Source organism: Quercus lobata, chromosome 2 (assembly GCF_001633185.2).
Source record: "Quercus lobata isolate SW786 chromosome 2, ValleyOak3.0 Primary Assembly, whole genome shotgun sequence".
Lineage (NCBI taxonomy): Eukaryota > Viridiplantae > Streptophyta > Magnoliopsida > Fagales > Fagaceae > Quercus > Quercus lobata.
Window position 1 is genome coordinate 67,516,344 of NC_044905.1, and position 18,144 is coordinate 67,534,487.

The following is an 18,144-nucleotide window of genomic DNA, read 5'->3' on the forward strand; positions in this document are numbered from 1 at the left end:
CATTTTTAATGCACTTATTAGTTTTGAACAATTATGGATTTGTGTTTGTTATTTGAATGAAGAAACTTTTATGAACAATTATAGATTTGTGTTTATAATTTATATATTAATTATTCCATATACAGAAATATTTGATATTATCAAATAAAATAAAAATATCATAAATTTTTTTTCGACGGAGCTATTTTTTTGCAAATAATGTATGAGTGACGAGATAAATGGTTTTTAATAATGGCTAAAGTTCGTCAAAAAAAAGTAATTGGTTGCATTGATGCTATATTTTCGATGAAAAACTAGGTATTTACTATGGCTTTTAGTTATCGAAAAAATACATTAACGATGTTCATTGTTCATCGCAAAAGGTATTTGGTCGACCAACTTCCTCATTTGAAGTTCTATTTTTGACGACAAGGCAAGTATTTATGATGACTTTTAGTTGTCGAAAAAAAAAAAAAAAAACATTAACGACAGCCTTAGTTCGTCGCAAACTCTATTTGGTCGTTTAACTTCCTCGTATGAAGCTAAATTTGCGATGGCAATTATTAAGTACTTACGACAGAGTTTTGCTGTTGAAAATAAGTGTTAGCGACGACCTTGTCGGCAATATAGTATTACCCATGAGGCTTTTGCTGACGGACGTCGACGGCTTTTTGTCGTTGGTAATACGAATTTACGACGGCTTTTTGTGCTTTTGCGATGAACTTTGACCATTGCAAATAAGCTTATTTTTTGTAGTGCTCATACTTCACCAACTCATCCATGATAATTATTTATTGAGACCATAGCTTAAATACGACCAAAACAAAGTTGAGATAAGAACAAGGCTAGGAAATCAGGGGGAAGAAAGAAAGATAAAACAATCATAGGAAATAAAGCTGGATTGTTTATTCTCTTGGAAGGCTAGTGAAATTCTTTTCGCTAAAAGTTCTTATCACTTGTAATTAATTAAAGTTATTTAGTTTAAGAATCAATTATAATTAAATAGTCATAATCCCATGCATTTACCCTAAATTCCAAGAATTCATGTGGATTGATCTTTCAATCCAGGAATCTGATTTTAGCATTAAAGATGTCATTTTGAACTCTAATGTGATTTAAAATTAAGTGCTTGCTCATCTAATGAATTAAACGACATTTTTATTCTTTCCTTGTTGGAACTACATACCATTTTACCATTAGTTAGTGAATTGACTCGCAACTATAAAATGGGGTGTCTACAGTTCGACATAATGGTGGCACTTCCAATTGGTGGTTGGTGGTTGAAATGGAGATAGTGGGAGACAAATTTTGGCAAAGTAGATTGAAAGGGAAAAAGGGAGGGGAGAAAAATGTACTTACATGAATCTCATCTCTTAAAGATATCAGATTGATGTGGACCAAAATTTTTTTAATTAGCCACATCATTTGACCTAGATTAGCATGATGCGTTGATATCTTGTCTCTTTAAGATATGAGTTTCATCATGCTTGCTTGCTGGGATGAGTCTCTTGAAAAGGCGAGGTACAAAAAATGCTACTTCTCCAAATAACTTTCAAATGGTGCTATTTCACCAAATTATTTTAAAACATGTATTTATAAGCCCAAAAAAAAAAAAAAAAAAAAGTCTTACATCCAAATCATACAACATTCTCTTTTTTAAGACATTATATCCTACAAACTTTAAACCACCCCTTTAGGCTTCGTTTGAGAGTTCATAAGGGAATGAAATAAAATGATCATAAAAGAGTGGAAATGAATTGAATGGAATAGAATGTATTTAAGTAAGGGAAATGAATGAAAAATAATGAAATTAAGTAAGTTTGATTGAATGTTTTAAAATAAAGGAATAAAAATGAATGGAATGTAAGTAATTTTGTTTGGGAGTAATATGGAGAGAATAGAATAAAATTATTTTATGACAATATTAGACCCTTATTTTAAAATAAATTGTTAAATATATAGGTTATTTTGGGAGTTTTAGTAAAAAATTTATTAAATCTAATTTCATTCTTTCCTATTTTTCTCAATTTCAGAAGGAATGAAAATTTGAGATTTTAAGGAAATAGAGAGGAATGAGTATTCCCTCTTACCAATTTTATTCCTTTCCACTTAAACTCCTAAATAAGAGAATGAACTTTTCATTCCCTCTATTAAAACTTTCAAATAAGGGAAGGGAATAGAAGAATACTCTAAAATTATTATTTTCATTCTTTTCCATTCCATTGCATCCTCTCCTCCCAAACGAGACCTTATTTAAGAGCAAAAATAAATAAATAAATAAATAAATAAATAACAAGTTCACTTTTTTTTTTTTGGTCCATTTTTTTATTATAAAAAATATCCACTTTTTACCATAAGCACAAGCATCACTTAACATCGTTTAATATATTCATCTACTCTTTTACAACCAAGACGGGGCATTGGAAGGAAGTAAAAAACTTAAAAAAGTAGGGAGCTTTCAAACTGTGCTTAGTGCTTTTATTTATGTTCGGGATTCGGGACCTCACAAGTAGTTTTTGTATTTATTATGAGAAATTCTTATTTTACATTATATGGTACAATATAATTTATGTGATAGACGTTCAAAAAGTGATAAATGTCATACACATTTGCAAATGAATATAAATATTGTACAATTTTTTGTAAATATATACAATATTTGTCCCTTTTTGTATGTTTTACATTGCAAATATAATGGAAGCATACAGAGGACATTTAGGTTTTTTTTTTTTTTTTTTTGAGGAAAGATGAACTAATTAGTACAATCTAAACATACAAAAAGACCTTTAATTATTTCATTTCTTTGATTCTAAAATAAACAAAAAAAAAAAAAAAAAAAGCCTCTTTCATCTCTTCTTTTTTCATAACTGGAAAAACTGCATGGAAAGAAACCTGACATATGCTGATTACATTTACACCCCAAGAGGGAAAAAAAATACATCACAGTTCATAAGTAGCTTTCAGGATCTCTCCTATTTTGCCCTTTTCGTGCGCCAACTGTTTCTCTCTCTATCTCTCTGTCTCTCTGAAGTCCGGTGGTGAAGATACTGTACCATCTCATCGTAGCCAATCTGTGTCCATTGCAACAAAGCTAAGCATTTCCACAAAGAGGTACTCTCACTCTTACTCTCACACTCACAAGCATTCAATTTTTCACATAATCCCATAAAACATTTCTTCGGTTTTCTTAAAATTTTTTATAGCCTTTATTTTGCTCAATCTTTTTCATAAATGAATACCCTTTTGTTCATAGAGAAATAAATTACCTTTCTTTTTACAATCAGGCATTATTATGTGTAATGAGGCAGCTCAATCTCTATTTTTTTTTTTTTTAAGTATTGATTTTTTTTTGTTTAATTTTAATTACCTTTTGTTTAATTATGTGAATGTTCAAAGATGGGTTGTCGATTTTAGCAAATATACCTTGTTCCCTCAAATGGGTTTCCTTGATTTTTTTGTGTTCTGAGTTTGGTTTAGGGTTTTAGATTTTTTGGGTATTGCTTTGTTTGGATCCAAGGAAATTGCTGATGTTGCTTTGAGGATCTAAATCTTTTCCAAAATTTTGGTGTTTTGTGATTTTCTTTGAGTTGATCTTTTTCCTTGGGGTTTATGTGAGAATGTGGAGATTCATGTATTAAAGCCTGGTTCTCTGTCCTTTATAAAGAATGTGTTTTGTGTTTGTAGCACTTGCTTGCTGTGATGTTACTATCTATAGCCTTTTGTTTCTAGCTTTGTGAATGTGAATTTTTTCCTGACTGTTATTTTAGTTTAGTCACTCCCCTGATGCCAGTTCCTATAGTAGGGGTGCAAGTGCTTGTAATCTTTTTAAAATCCTATTTCGTTCACCCTTAACCCACCCATCAACACTCTGTGGCAAAGAGAATAAATGCTAGAAGCCATCCTATTTATGACTCCGGTTTTTATCTTTGTTGGATCACATTGTGGAGCTTCTTTTAATGAATAACAGAAATTTTGTTCAGGGTAAATTACATTGACATCTCTGAGGAATGGTGAAATTAGACTTGTTAAAACCATTTTTCAAGATATGACGCTCCTCAAATGGTCAAAGTAATTGACACTCTACCCTCATTTTTGAATTATTTTGGGTTGGAGTATCATTTCTTAAGATTTGGGTATAGCGGTCTAATTTAGTTATACCTCGGGTTGCTCATTGTAATTTACCCTTCTATTAAAGACAAAGCTTAGTACATGTGAAGTGTACAAGAGCAATGCAAGAAAAAACTAAGACCTAAAATTATGATGATTTAAAAATTTTCGGCAAAGAGGAAGAAGCAAAACCCCCAATTTCCCCCAACCAATCAGACAAAGATCTGAGAAATAAGAGTTTCAATTGAAGCAAGGAGATCTCCATTCTGAAAAACATCTAGAAAGGAATCACATGCCACACATTTAAACTTTGAAGTCTCTCAAAACTGTCTCTCCAACAAAAAGCTCATTAATCAATTTATCATTACCTAATAAATTCCCAATAGCGTAAAGCTCCCAAGCTATATCACAGTGTAGAAAAAGTTCTACTAATCAACTCTTTAGCACCAATCAACAATGATTATATTACACTTCCTTAGATTGTCCATTATTAGGATTTTACCATGAGCAACCTTTATCAAAACTTTTGCCTTCCATATTGCTTGTCATGGGAAGTCCACAACACATCCCCTTGTAAAGTCTGATTGCCAGACCTCACATCAAACCTTTTATTCTTAGATATTACCCACCCAACCCATCCTATTCATTCCATTCCCATTCTATGATCCACAAAAAGTGAAAAGAATTCTCAACAGATTCAAGCTCCTAATCATGCAATTCCTGAGAGAAAGTGGGACACACTCTGTCCATGTAATTTGCTATAGCAATGTCTTTATTCACTGCAATTGCAAACAAAGTAGGTAAAAGAACTCTTAAGAGGCAAATCACTACACCATAAAATCATGCCAAAAACGAATGCAACTACCATCCCCCACTAAATATCTAATCTACTTCAAGAACCTCTCCCAACCATGCCTAATATTCTTCCATAAACTCACATCATGAGCACCACTAACCTCCGCAAAACACCTATGACCTCCACATCTCTTTGTACTCAGCCCCTATGACCCTCCTCCATAGACATAGCTTAGTATATCTCCTCTATTTTTCTGGCTACCTCATTTTTTTTTTCCATGGAGTAGTCTTTTTTATTGATATCCTATTTTACCTATCAAAAAATAATAATAATTTGGGTAAAAGTACCAAGCTTTCCTCTTCTTTACTCACCATTCTCTTATCCCATGTCAAGAACATTCTCTTATCCCATGTCAAGAACACACCCCTTGCCTGACCCAAAGAAACCCAATCAATCTTCCTTTTTATCAACTCAACGGGTCTCCATTGCTGCAGCCTCCATCATATTCTTAACCACTGCTCTTTTCCTAGTATCATTAGTCTCCCTAACATTGGATAATATTCAAAGTTTCATTTTGTAACCAATCGATACCCTGTGACTTTTGCCTCCTCCCTACCATCATAATTGGTAGAAAAAGATAATCTCCAATTCTCAATTACTCTTTACTGTGTTTTTGTCCCTTTCTTCCTATTACTAGAGGAGCCATCATTCTCTTGCCATCCTTTTTTCAATAGCAGCTAATCCCTCATAGGAGATGCCTAAAAACTCACTCAATCCCTTGATACTCTTCATGACTCGCTTTGAAACATCATCATTAACCATTTTCTCCTTTGAAATAACAACTGCATGGGGATCAATAAACTGCCACTGGAGTACAGGTGATCGGGCTCAGTCAATTATCATCACCTTTCATGGAAGGAAGCAATTTCACCTCCAAATCTGTTCTCGAGAATATCTGTAATGGTGACCACAAAATCTTTCTGTTAATGTCAATTTTTTTAAAAGAAAATCTTGAAGGTGTAAAGACATCTTGTTGGTTCTTGCAAGTCTATTGATTTGTTTAGGTGCTAACAGAACATTGGTGATTATGTCATTAATATCATTTAATCGTATCACAGCAATAATGTGATTAAAAGTAAGGCCTGTTTGTCTCACTCATCTGTTGGGACTTAGATATTCCATGGTTTGTTGTTTTTCAATTTTTAGCGGTTTTACTTTTAAGAGATGTGGGAGATAATTTTGAGTATTCTTGTGCTGGCATTTCAACAGATGGCCTTGCAAACTGCAAATCCTCCTACTACCCCCAGTGCCCAAGTGGTTGGAAATGCTTTTGTTGAGCAGTACTACCATATTCTTCACCACTCACCAGAATTGGTCTATAGATTCTATCAAGATTCAAGTGTGCTAAGCCGGCCTGATTCTAATGGTGTGATGAACTCAGTGACAACCATGCAAGTACGTTTCTTGATTCACTACTAATTGGGTTTATATAACTTTTTCAGTGAATTATCCTAAAGATAAATATTGGAATCAGTTATTGTCTATTGAATAGAAGAGCCGTTGTTCATAGTTCTTTATGTTGTTATCACTGTTTAGGTTAGATGACAAGGTCATTCTATGGCATAGAAAACTGATCAAGTATTCAGAAGTTATCATCATTTGCACAATATGATGCACCAGGACTAGTTTTCACATTTAAATGTGACCTTTTGTTGGCTTAAAAAAAAAATACTTGATGTATGCTGCTTTAAAATGCTCATACCTGCATGATTCTGCCCATCAACAAAAGGCTAACTGCTCTGTTTATTATAGCATCTAGGCAACTAGCTTACATCAGATTCTAACTAATGCCTTTGGTTAGAATAACTTGTTGCAAGTTAAACAAATCCATCATAAGGATAATTTGAAGTTAGAGAAAAGAAAATTTTAATATTTGAATATAACTATTAAATTACCGATTCTCCCAAAAGTTTAAGCTGTTAGGAAATGGTGAATTTGTAATTTAACATGATATCAGAGTAGGAGATATTGAGTTTGATTCCTATATCTACTTTACCTCTCATTTAAAATGTTAAAAACCCCACATGTTGGGCCCCACTTATTAAGAGGGAGTTTAAGCAACACAGGAAGGGGAGTGTTAAAATTGTGATTAGATGATTAAATTTATTTCCTAATAGTTTAAGCTTTTCGGAGAATCAATAATTTAACAATAACATTTGACATTCTATTTGTGAAACCAAAGTTGACAATATTGTACCAGAGATTGTTTAAGTGGACTAGCGTACCATTTCGGGATTGTCTCTGTGTGTTTGTGTGTGTGTGTGTATATAAAGGCTAAAGTCCACATATTTTATAAGTCCAATCTATTAGCTCAATTACATTATCCCAATATATCAGCCCAAATAGCATTTTTCATAACCTCTTTATTTTTTTTATATATATTTTTTAAATTTCAACTCTCCAGCCAAAATGGAAATATCGGCTGAAACATTCGAAAACCCCAATAGAAGCTGCTATTTTATCCTGTTCATTTCAGGGTGGTATTTATACTGTTTTAGTGGTCAGTACAGTAAATATTGATTGGTACGGTATGGTGTTGACAATTTTATGTGGAACTTATATATATGCAGATATAAAATGGACTATTAAAGTAATTTACTAATATTCCAATCTTGAAATAAAATTTCACTAGTAAATAGAGGGTAACAATTTACTAGTTTCATTTTTAACCATTCAATGACAAAAACACACATTCAATGTGCTGGTAAATTTTGACTTGGTTGCACCTTGTATTTTAGCAACTCTCTCTAGTAATAAATTTAAAAACCCTAGTCTTAAAGAGATATTTTATTAACTTGATTGGTAGTAAACCATTTCTGAGGTGTTTTGAACAACTCAATCAAATATCAAATTGTAAGGGCATCACCTGGTGTTAACCTGTAAAGGTGCAAGGTGCAGCCTGGTGGTTGGAGGCTTGGGATGAGATTTAGACCCAAATATCCTGGGTTCAATCCCCACTAGGAGTTCTCCTAGATTACCTAATACACGGTTTTGGCGGTTGTGGTCATGTATCCCTACCTTTGTGAGCCATGTCATAATAAAAAAGGGCATCACCTGGTGTAAAGGCAATAACAAATACATAACAGGTTATTATTTTCTTTAGATGCTTACCCCCCCCCCCCAAAGCAGGAAAAAAAGAAAAAGAAAAAGTAAGGGCGATAATTGGGCAAAAGACATAGCAGGTTATTATTTTCTTTAGAGCCTGCAATTTTGCTGCACTTTGTATCATAGCTACTCTCCCTGGTGCAATCACCAGATACTAACTGGGCCCAGTTGATATTTATTATACATTATTAAAATTTATAGGATTTAATTTTTATTTCCACTTATGTAATTGGTCAAGAATTATTTATACCTATTAGGTTTAGGACTTTATATCCTTTACTTGCTTGGTTAGAAATGTAGTTTGGGACTTCTATTGACAGCCCCAAGTTTCAGTATTGTTATGCTTGATTTGGTTATAAGATTTCTTTGGGATTTTCTAATTGCTTGGTGTTGACTCTAAGAATCCTGCGTGCTGACTCATCAGTTTTCAATCCCACTTGGTGCTGACTTCAGGCCACCCACACTAGGCGTCGACTCTTAAGTTTTATTCTTTTGTTTTTTGTTTTTTTTTTTTTTGGTTTCTTTCCCTTAAATTTCTTTTTGAGTTTTACTTATTAAAAAAAAAAAAAAATCTTTTTGAGTTGCATCAAATTTGGTAAAAGAGCAATCCTCGATCCACCACAGTCACCACCCTCAGACACCAACATTGAAACACCATACCACCTTTGATCAAGAATTCCACCAGCTACTCCCACGCCCAGATGATAAGCCACCCACAATCTAATGAGTCACCATCACCCACTCAAGTACCCAAGGAAAATCACCCATACTGTTATCCAACAAAATACACAAACAAAAAAAATGTACCATCCTTCCATTATAAAAAGTCGAAAAATAGCTAAAGTCGGCTTCAATCACAAGACTGACACTGATAGTGTAAGATGAGTTGAGAAAAGCGTCGTGGTCTTCAAGTATCGTCATTTCACTCATAGTCTTTGTGCATCACTGCCAAAACCAAGGTTTGCACCCTGAGTGCCTCCTAAACTGAGCCATTCAATTGTCACTTAAGTTGAGGCTTGCCACAAGGACATCTGTAATCATCACCGGACTGCACCTGATCATTGCCTTGAGCATCTCTTCAAATTGATTTGCATTCGTAAGCAATTTTATTGTCATATTTGGGAAACTTTCCCACTGGTTCTTTAATTTCAAGGTTTTGTTTGTAAATGTTGATTTGGAATTGATTTGAAAGGGAGGAAATCTTTGTTAAGTGATGGACAAGAGGTCATTGGGTATGAAAGCCCATACATCTAGGTCCACGTATCCTAATGTTGGGCCCTTTTGGTATTCAAAAAGTAAATAGCTCTTGTAGTAACCAACAGGGACGGAGACACGGACGGACCCAGGTTGGGGCCCGTGCCCCCCGGGTCCATAATTTTTTTTTATTTTTTATTGTTATTATATATTTCATTTTTATAGTTGAACCCCCTTCCAAAACCTTATGCCTCCCTTCTCCTCAATAAGCCTAGTTAACCTCACCCAAATAACAACTATCCAAACCCAAAAACTTAACAAAAACAATAAAAACATTCACAATGGTGATTATATTTTAGAAAAAAAAAATTATCACCAAAGAACCAAAAAATCATGTGTTATTGGAGAAGATAAAGCTAAATTTTTTGCAATTACGGTAAATTGATATAAATACTTGTTAAAAATAAAATACAATATTTTATTAAAATTATCTCTTCCTTCAATTAAAAAACTCAGATTCTCTCCCTTCCTTTATTATTTTAATGAATTGTTTATATTATTTTAAATGAAGTAACAAAAAAATTGAACATTTGATATTGGGTGTATTGTAAAATGGGGTGGTAAAATAGATAAAGTAGTTTTTTAAGATGCTAAAAGCTAAAATTTTTAGTACCACCACTGTGAATGCTCTAACTTAAACAACAACAACAACAAAAAATCATAGCCTGCCTAGTATTAAAAAAAAAAAAAACATTATTTTCTTTTTGTTTTTGTCTTTGTTGGTAAATCTTTGCATCTTAATGTATTTAGAAACAACAATTTTGTGTATTTATAATTTTTTAATACTATATGATGCCTATTTGGAGTTTTTTTTTTTTCCCCCGGCCCCTACTAGCTTAAAATCCTGGGCCCGTCCCTGGTAACCGATCAAGTCCAGGTTAGCAATATCCTCTAACCTAGGTCTGAACTTCCTCTTTCTATAGCGGATTCAATTTACCATTTAAATCTCATCATTATTTTCTTTATGTAGGCACTTAATCCTCATTATTAACCATTGAGCTAGCTTAGAAAGTTGACTTTTATTTGGACACCTTCTGTACTGTGAACTCTATCACTACCTGATCGCAATTTATTAGTTTGAAGTATGGACCAAGTTTCCTGGAAAAAATTGCAAAACTATATTATTTAATAACAATTATTATATTGGTGCTGTTTTGAAGTTATTGGGGGATGTAGCCTTTTTTTTTTTTTTTTTTTTTAAATAGTGTTTTGAAAACACAACTTCACTTAAAATTCTACTGAATTGGATGAGCTAATGTGAAATCATGTTTTGAAAAAACTTGATTTTAACACTTAAAATCATGTTTCCAAAACATGATTTTAGAAATAAGGCTAGATTCCCAAATGATTTCAAAACAGTGGAAATTTAAATAATTAATATTAAAAAGGTATTAGTTTTCAAATTTTGCAACTTGTATTTGTTAGGCTTTATTTTATATTGAAAACTAAACTATGAAGGGTTTTGTTTATTAATCTCAATCGCAGCTATATTGAGCATGCCCCATGAATGCATTTGCATAGTGGTCTTATATTTTCTTGTTACGAGTCTTAGTTTACCATTGAACAAACTCTAAATATTTTGAAAGTTATCCAAGATTTGTTTGCAAAGTCCAAGAAGTTGGACACTAGGTTTGATTCCCTTGATGCCCGTTTGATTCATCAAAGACGTCCTTCCAAAGAAAGACCTATAGCAATGAAGGCACATTCCACGCAGGAGGCAATAACATACCACCCCTCTGGGCAAAATCGTGAAGATAATTTTAATAGGGATCAAGGCATAGGTCAGGGATAATATAATCATGATGATCCCAGGGAACCTAGAAATTCTAATGGAAGGATAAGAGGGAACATAAGAGTTGAAGTGCCTACATTTGGCAGTCATCTTGATCCACTAGTGTTGACTAACTGGTTACATGAGATGGATACTTTGGCCGATGAATCATAGCTGAATTGTCAATTTGTTTTCCCATAATAATGGAATGAAGGGTGAGGTCATGGATTCAAGACCCACTAGGTGTATGTGTAGCTTACCAATAAAAAAAAAATGAATTGCTTCATTGAGTGTTATAAGTTGCTTTAGGAATTAGGACTAAAGAGTCAAATTTTCCAAAATGAAACTCATAAGTAGAACAAAACTTCTATGGAAAAGTATTGAACAACTATTTGCTTGGATATATGAACCCCTTATACTTTATTGGGAAGAAATGAAGGCAAAGCTCTATGAGAAATACCTACCCCAATTCTACCAAGTTAAGCTTCCTAATCAGTGGAACAGCCTGAGACAAAGAAATAGGCCTGTCTCTGACTACATGGCACAATTTGATGAGTACATGATGAAATGCTGTATACTTAATGATGAGACAATTACCTTGAGGATGCAGTAGGTTTAGGAAAGGTCTGAATAAAGACCTCAAGAAGGAACTTGTTCTACAGGAGGTCAAACACCTTAGCCCAAGCATATACCGTGTTCAAAACTATGAATTGGTAACCAGACCCCAGTTTGTGAGGCGACTTGAAACCCAACCCACATCTAGTAACCCTCAGCGTCTGGTAGTAAGTCTTTGGTAGGTCCACATCAGCTCCGGCCCAAACCCAACAACACACCTTTAAGCAAAGATTACTAAAGAAAAGAAGTGGCTAATGAACCTCCTAAACAAAACTCCCAAGCTTGATGCTTTAGATGCCTAGTCTTTGGTCATGTACTAGCCTGTCCCAATAAAACTCTCCTGATTAAGGGATAAGAAAAAGAGGATGCAAGGAAAATCTTGAAGAAACTAGTTAATAAGTCTAACATTGATGAAATCCAAGACATAGATGAAGAGTAAGAGGGCAACCCTAACTACCCAGGTAGCATTTAAGCTATAGCACCTCAATTAGAGCCCTTAGAAAGTAGTCTTGGTGCACCTAAGATGAGTGAAGTTGACTGTACATTAGCACTGCCTAAAAATGCAAACTAAGAAAAATGGCTTAAGCATTATAAAACTAAAAGAGCTTGAGAGGGAAAAGAATGATGATTTTATTTCCCCCTCCACCCAATTTGCATATGATAGTCATATCACTATGTCTATATGAATGACTTTGTTTGAAGGCATACATGGTCAAAACCATAGGAAGCCTTTAGATCCCCTCTTGATCACCATCTGTTAAAGGCATATGAGTCAGTAGGGACATTGACACTTCATATCCAAAAATTACAACATGAGATCAGTAAGCAATCTCCAAGTGTACATAAAATCCAGGTTGATTAATTATATGTTATTTCCAGTGGGGGATTATTTCATGGTTCCAATTAAGCCTAAACAGTTTCCCTCCAAAACAGTTACGCAACTTCAAGCCTATAGTGCCAATTTTTTTTTTTTTTTTTTTTGATAAGTAACGAAAATTTTATTAAAATAAGAAAACAGCCAACCCAAGTACATTGGGCATGTACTATGGGGGCACAAATCAAGAACCAAAATTACAACAATCAAGTAAAACAGTAAGGGAAGAACAAGAAAGATGACAAAAGACAACACTCCAATCAAGGAGAGTGTGTAAAAACAAAGACTTAATCTCTAGCATAGAGCATTCACATCCCTCAAAGCTTTTAGCATTTCTTTCACGCCAAATACACCATATCAAGCAATGAGGCACAAGCCTCCACAAATATATGTTTCGATGTTGTCCAAACATACCCTACCAAGACTCAAACAACTCAATAACCTTGTGAGGCATAACCTAGTGGATTCTAAACAAACAAAACACCAACGACCACAACTCACAAGCTATGGGGCAGTGAAGAAGAAGATGATCCACTGACTCCCCACAACTCTTACACATATAGCACCAATCAAGAACTAGCACACGTCTTTTGCGAAGGTTATTTGTTGTTAAAATCTTTCCTAAGGAAGCAGACCATGAAAAGAAAGCTACTCTTGGAGGAACCTTCGATTGCCATATCATTCTCCAAGGGAAGGATAAGAGAGTAGGAGGGTAGAAAGAAAGATAGAATCCTTTAACCTCAAAACCTCTTCTCCTTGCTAGCTTCCTACAAACCCTATCAGGACCCAACCCTCGTACAGTTGAAGTGTAGACCATATCCATAAACAGATCAAAGGATTCTTGTTCCCAATCTTGTGGTGGACGACGAAATTTAGCATCCCAATGAATCCTCCCACTAGACCAACACATAACCACCGCTACTGAAGAATCCTTTGTCCTATTAATACAATAAAGTTCCGGAAAAGCCTCTTGGAGAGTACGATCTCCACACCACACATGCTTCCAAAACTTCACTCTAGTACCATTCCCCACATCATACAGAATGAGTTTAGAAAAATTCAGCCAACCACTTCTAATAAATCTCCACAAGCTAACACCATAAGCACTGGTCACCTTTTTCGTGCACCAACCACCCCAAGCATTCCCATATTTCACCTCAATAACCCTCCTCCATAGAGCATCGGTCTCCATGCCTATAGTGCCAACCTGTTCAAAGTATTGAAATGGTTGGCTTCACATTGACTTTTTATCTGGTTAATGACATTAGCTCTACTTTTAATATAAAGGATTTAGCAATTATTCTAGATATCCCTTTTGATGAGTCTTCTCATGATCCCGGCGACATATCTATACTTGATCCTGCACCTATAAATCTTTCACCCACAAGTTAAAAAAACATATTGATTCTATTTTGGATGAGTAGATTATTTTCAACAGGGATGGAGAAGTGTAGTGCTACCTAATTCATTGGAAAGGATGACCATTAGATCCAGACTTCGTTTGGATCATCAGAGAGGAGCTGCAACAATTAGATCCTGATTTGCTAGACTACTATTACTGCTGGCAGAAGCCAAACTAGATGGTGTTGAATTTGTCCCACCCCAAGAGAGTTGGAGCGAACACCAGATGCATGCCCCTGATCACATGCCTAGACAATGGATGCCCGTTACGAATTGGGCCCAATTGATATTTATTAGAAAATACTATGATTTATAGGATTTAAGTTGTATTTGCATTTATGTAACTGTTCAAGAATTATTTTTTCCTGTTAGGTTTAGGGCTTTATTTCATATCTTGCTTGGTTAGAAAATTAGTCTTGTAGCTTGGGAATTCTATTTAAAGGTCCCAAGGTTTAGTTTGTTATGCTTGATTTAATATTAAATTTTTTTGCAATCGTATGGTGTTGACTCCAGGAAACTCTAGGTGTTGACTCCTTGGTTTTCTATCCTGCTTTGTGCTGACTCCAAGCAACCTTAGGTGCTAACTCTTAGGATTTATCCTTTTTTTTTCTTTTGTTTCTTTCTGCAAATTTCATTTTGATTTCTGTCTTGCATAACTCCCCCCGGGCCCCCCAAAAAAAAAAAAATTCTAGTTTTAAAGAAATATTTGTTAACTTGATTGGTCGTAAACCATTCTGTGGGATCTTTAACAACTATCAACCAATCGAAACTGGGAAAGGGCACTACTTTGTGCAAAGAAAATAAAGTGTTTTTTTTTTTTGGTTAAGGGTATCAATGAGAAGATTCTATCCTTGGAGTACAAAGACTTTAAGGCTGAGATAAAGACTGCAGATGCTCAGAAATCTTATAAGGATGGAGTAACTGTGTTAGTAACTGGATGTCTAACGGGCAAGGATAACTTGAGAAGGAAATTTGCGCAATCGTTTTTTCTTGCTCCACAAGACAATGGATACTTTGTCCTTAATGATGTTTTTAGGTATGTAGAAGATGGTGAGCCATTGGACAACCATGCAGTTAATGGAGTTAATGATGTGACAACAGTCCCCAAAATTTCTGAACGAGGTAAGGTTATACTACTGTTATTATTGCTTTTGTTATTCCATTCTGACATTGCATCAGGAATACCTTTAATATATATATATATATTTTTTTTTTTTTGCCAGAGCCCACTCATGTTTCTGATCCTCCAGCAACAGATCCTGAAACTTCTCCTGTGGAAGAGGATGGAAATGTTGTTGAGAAATCTTATGACCCATCCGAGCATGAGATACAATTGGCTATTGAAAAGGAGGCTGTGCAGCCTCCATCTCATTCAAATGGTGATGATGTTTCCATAGCTGTAGAATCGTCTTCTTCAGTGCAGGATGATACTCCAAAGCAGTCTTATGCATCAATTGTGAGTTCATATAAAGACTTCTCTCCAGCAAGCATTGCCATAGAATTATTTCTTAAAATTTCTTATTTATTCATGTAGGTCAGAGTAATAAAAGGGAGTCCAGGGCCAACTAATACTAATACAATGAAGGTGGTTCCTAAGAAAAGTGAGAATCAGTCACTTGGATCTGTGCCACCTACTTCTATTCCAGAAGCATCAGCCCCAAGTAGTGTTGGTACTCCCGAAAGTAGCAATACTCAAGAGGATGGTATATTATATCTTTGTGGTTTTCTTTTCCTTTGCATGTGTTGTACAATACATTGTGGTCTTCCCCATGATTGCACTTGTATTTAAATTTTGAAAATACCTCCATGGTTTGGCGTCTTAGTGTCCTGCTTCTCATTAACACTTCGCCAAAATCTGTGTGATTTTAATATCTACATTTTAATTCTCACAGTTGAGGGCCACTCTATCTACATTCGTAATCTGCCCTTCAGCATGACAGCTGAGCAGCTTGAGGTGGAATTCAAGAAATTTGGGCCAATCAAGCCAGGAGGCATCCAAGTCAGAAATAATAAGGTTGGTATCGGATGCATAAAATGCATAGAATATATTCTCAGTTCAGCATTTCCTGACATGGTTTTATCTCCCCACTGCCTCTCTTGGGGGCTTTGGGTCTGTGCAGCAGCAGGGATACTGTTTTGGCTTTGTTGAATTTCAGTCATTTAGCTCCATGAATAGAGCAATTGAGGTATTGTCCTTGTTATACTCAATTTTCATTGAAATTTTTTTTGTTGTTTTTGGAATTTGGATGTTGAAAGTGATTAGTTTCCATCTGTCATCCCAGCTGCCATCAGGATCAAACATGTTTTCTCTTTTTCCCTTTTTTGGCTATTCTAATCCAATTGAGGACTATAATCAACTTATAGGCCATCACGCCGTTTATCAAGCTTTAGATCATTCTCTTTTGAGCTGCTGATTGACATTGGTTTGACGTAAATCTTCTTTTTGCATGGAATGTGAGTAGAATACTGTTAAAAGGATTCTTTATAGTTCTTGCCATGTATTCTTAGCTCAAATGGTGCTTCCTTCCCTTGTAGAACAAGGTGAGGATGAGGTTGTGGGTTCAAAAATTGGGTGCATGTGTAATTTAACAATCCAAAATAATTCTCTCTTGCCTTTATAGTCACAGTTCGACCAAGCTGCTATCTCAATTATTTTTATTTATGACATAGGAGAACTTCACTAAGATTAGTCGCATGTTGCAGAGCATATTGTACAACAATCATTGGGGTTTTATGCCTCTGATTTTATGCCTATTAAAAAATGTTGTGTGATATTTCAGGGTTCACCTATCATTATTGGCGGGCGTAAGGCTGTTGTTGAAATAAAGAGAACTACTACACGAGGTAATTGGGAATGAATTATCATATGGATTCTCACCCAAATATAACGAAAATTTTGATACAGTTAATTCAAAGTTTATTATACTTGGAGAAGGAAAATGTCAAGAGCCCTGTAGCTTAATTGATTGGCATCTCCTGGTGTGTTTATGACATCTAGGGCTTGAATTCCCCCTCCCTTGTTGTAATTATTGAATTATAAAAATAAAATAATGAAAAAAACTCAGAGAAGGGAAATGATATTAACTAATATTTGGCTGTTAAAGAGGCTGCATATCATTGTGGATGATCAAACTCTATGCTGGGTTGACATAGTTCATGTTCTTGTTTCTTGCAGTTGGTAGTAGTGGAAGAGGTAGGTTCTCTTCTGGAAGGGTATTGTATCGTAATGAGAGCTTCAAGAGCCGTGGAAGTTATGGCGGTGGCCGGGGATATGGTAGAAGTGATTATGGAAACAGGGGTGACTTCCCTGGTCGAGGTAGTGACTTCCCTGGTCGAGGTAGGGGTCCTGCTGGGCGTGGCGAAGGTTATCAGCAAGGCAGAGGGAGAGGAGGCCGTTCCAGTGGACCAAAGCAAAATGTTTCCTCATGAAACTCTAGTGGTGAATTTTGGAAGCCAGTTTTGACAAAATTGTTTCTATGGTCAGTGCTAGCATCAAAGAACTGAAAGTGATTTAATCAGATAGTTTAACCTTTGGACTCTGAAGTTGGAGTGACATTGAGATGGAAAGGCATTTTCAGTAGTGTAGGTTTTTTTTTTTTTTTTTTTTTTTTTTTTTTTTTTGCCCTAGGTAAAAATGTTTAGAGCTCTTTTTCCCTGTTGGGTTCAAAGGTAGCTTTGCTGCATCTTCTGGTCATCCTCCAGCTCCACCAAGAAACTTTTGATGATAGCTCTCAATGGAAGTTGCATAGTTGTAGTTTTTCTAATGGGATGATCTTAACCATTGAGTAGATGTGATGTTTTTCTGATTCTTTATTTTTATTTTTATTTTTTTTGGGAATGCATTCCGTTAATGATTGGCTAGAATATACTTTGGGGTTACTCAGTCTTCGTCTAAAATAATCTTGGATTGATGAATTTAGACATTCAACCTTGATGAAATCTTAACGTGATGTAAAAACCTCTGGAGAGTGTTCTAAGTGTGTTGGTTGGAAGTTGGAACTACTAGATAATATACATGTTCTTCCTATATTCTCAAAGTAATCTGGGATTAACCTATAGCTCAAAGAACTTTTTCTTTTTTTTTTCTTTTTTTTAAATGTAATAACCTGGATGTGTGACTTTCTGTGATTCACATTTATTTACTTGTCTGTTTATCTCTTTATAAACGTCATTTTTGTTTGT

The 18,144-nt window shown here is 34.9% G+C and overlaps 1 protein-coding gene across 3 annotated transcripts; it reads left to right on the forward strand.

Annotated features, from left to right (window-relative positions):
• The first annotated feature begins 2,886 nt into the window (after positions 1-2,886).
• Positions 2,887-17,813, forward strand: LOC115976283 (nuclear transport factor 2-like). Of its 3 annotated transcripts, none has more exons than XM_031097475.1 (9): positions 2,887-3,090; positions 6,152-6,337; positions 14,790-15,084; positions 15,186-15,418; positions 15,497-15,665; positions 15,855-15,976; positions 16,086-16,148; positions 16,743-16,806; positions 17,138-17,813. In XM_031097475.1, the coding sequence occupies exons 2-9, from the start codon at positions 6,152-6,154 to the stop codon at positions 17,389-17,391; spliced, it is 1,386 nt and encodes a 461-aa protein (XP_030953335.1). In that variant the 5' UTR covers positions 2,887-3,090; the 3' UTR covers positions 17,392-17,813. The 3 variants fall into 3 exon arrangements, with proteins under 3 accessions (XP_030953335.1, XP_030953336.1, XP_030953334.1); XM_031097476.1 differs by having other exon boundaries at positions 2,888-3,090; positions 15,213-15,418; positions 16,083-16,148; XM_031097474.1 differs by having other exon boundaries at positions 2,889-3,090; positions 16,083-16,148.
• Positions 17,814-18,144: the final 331 nt, after the last annotated feature.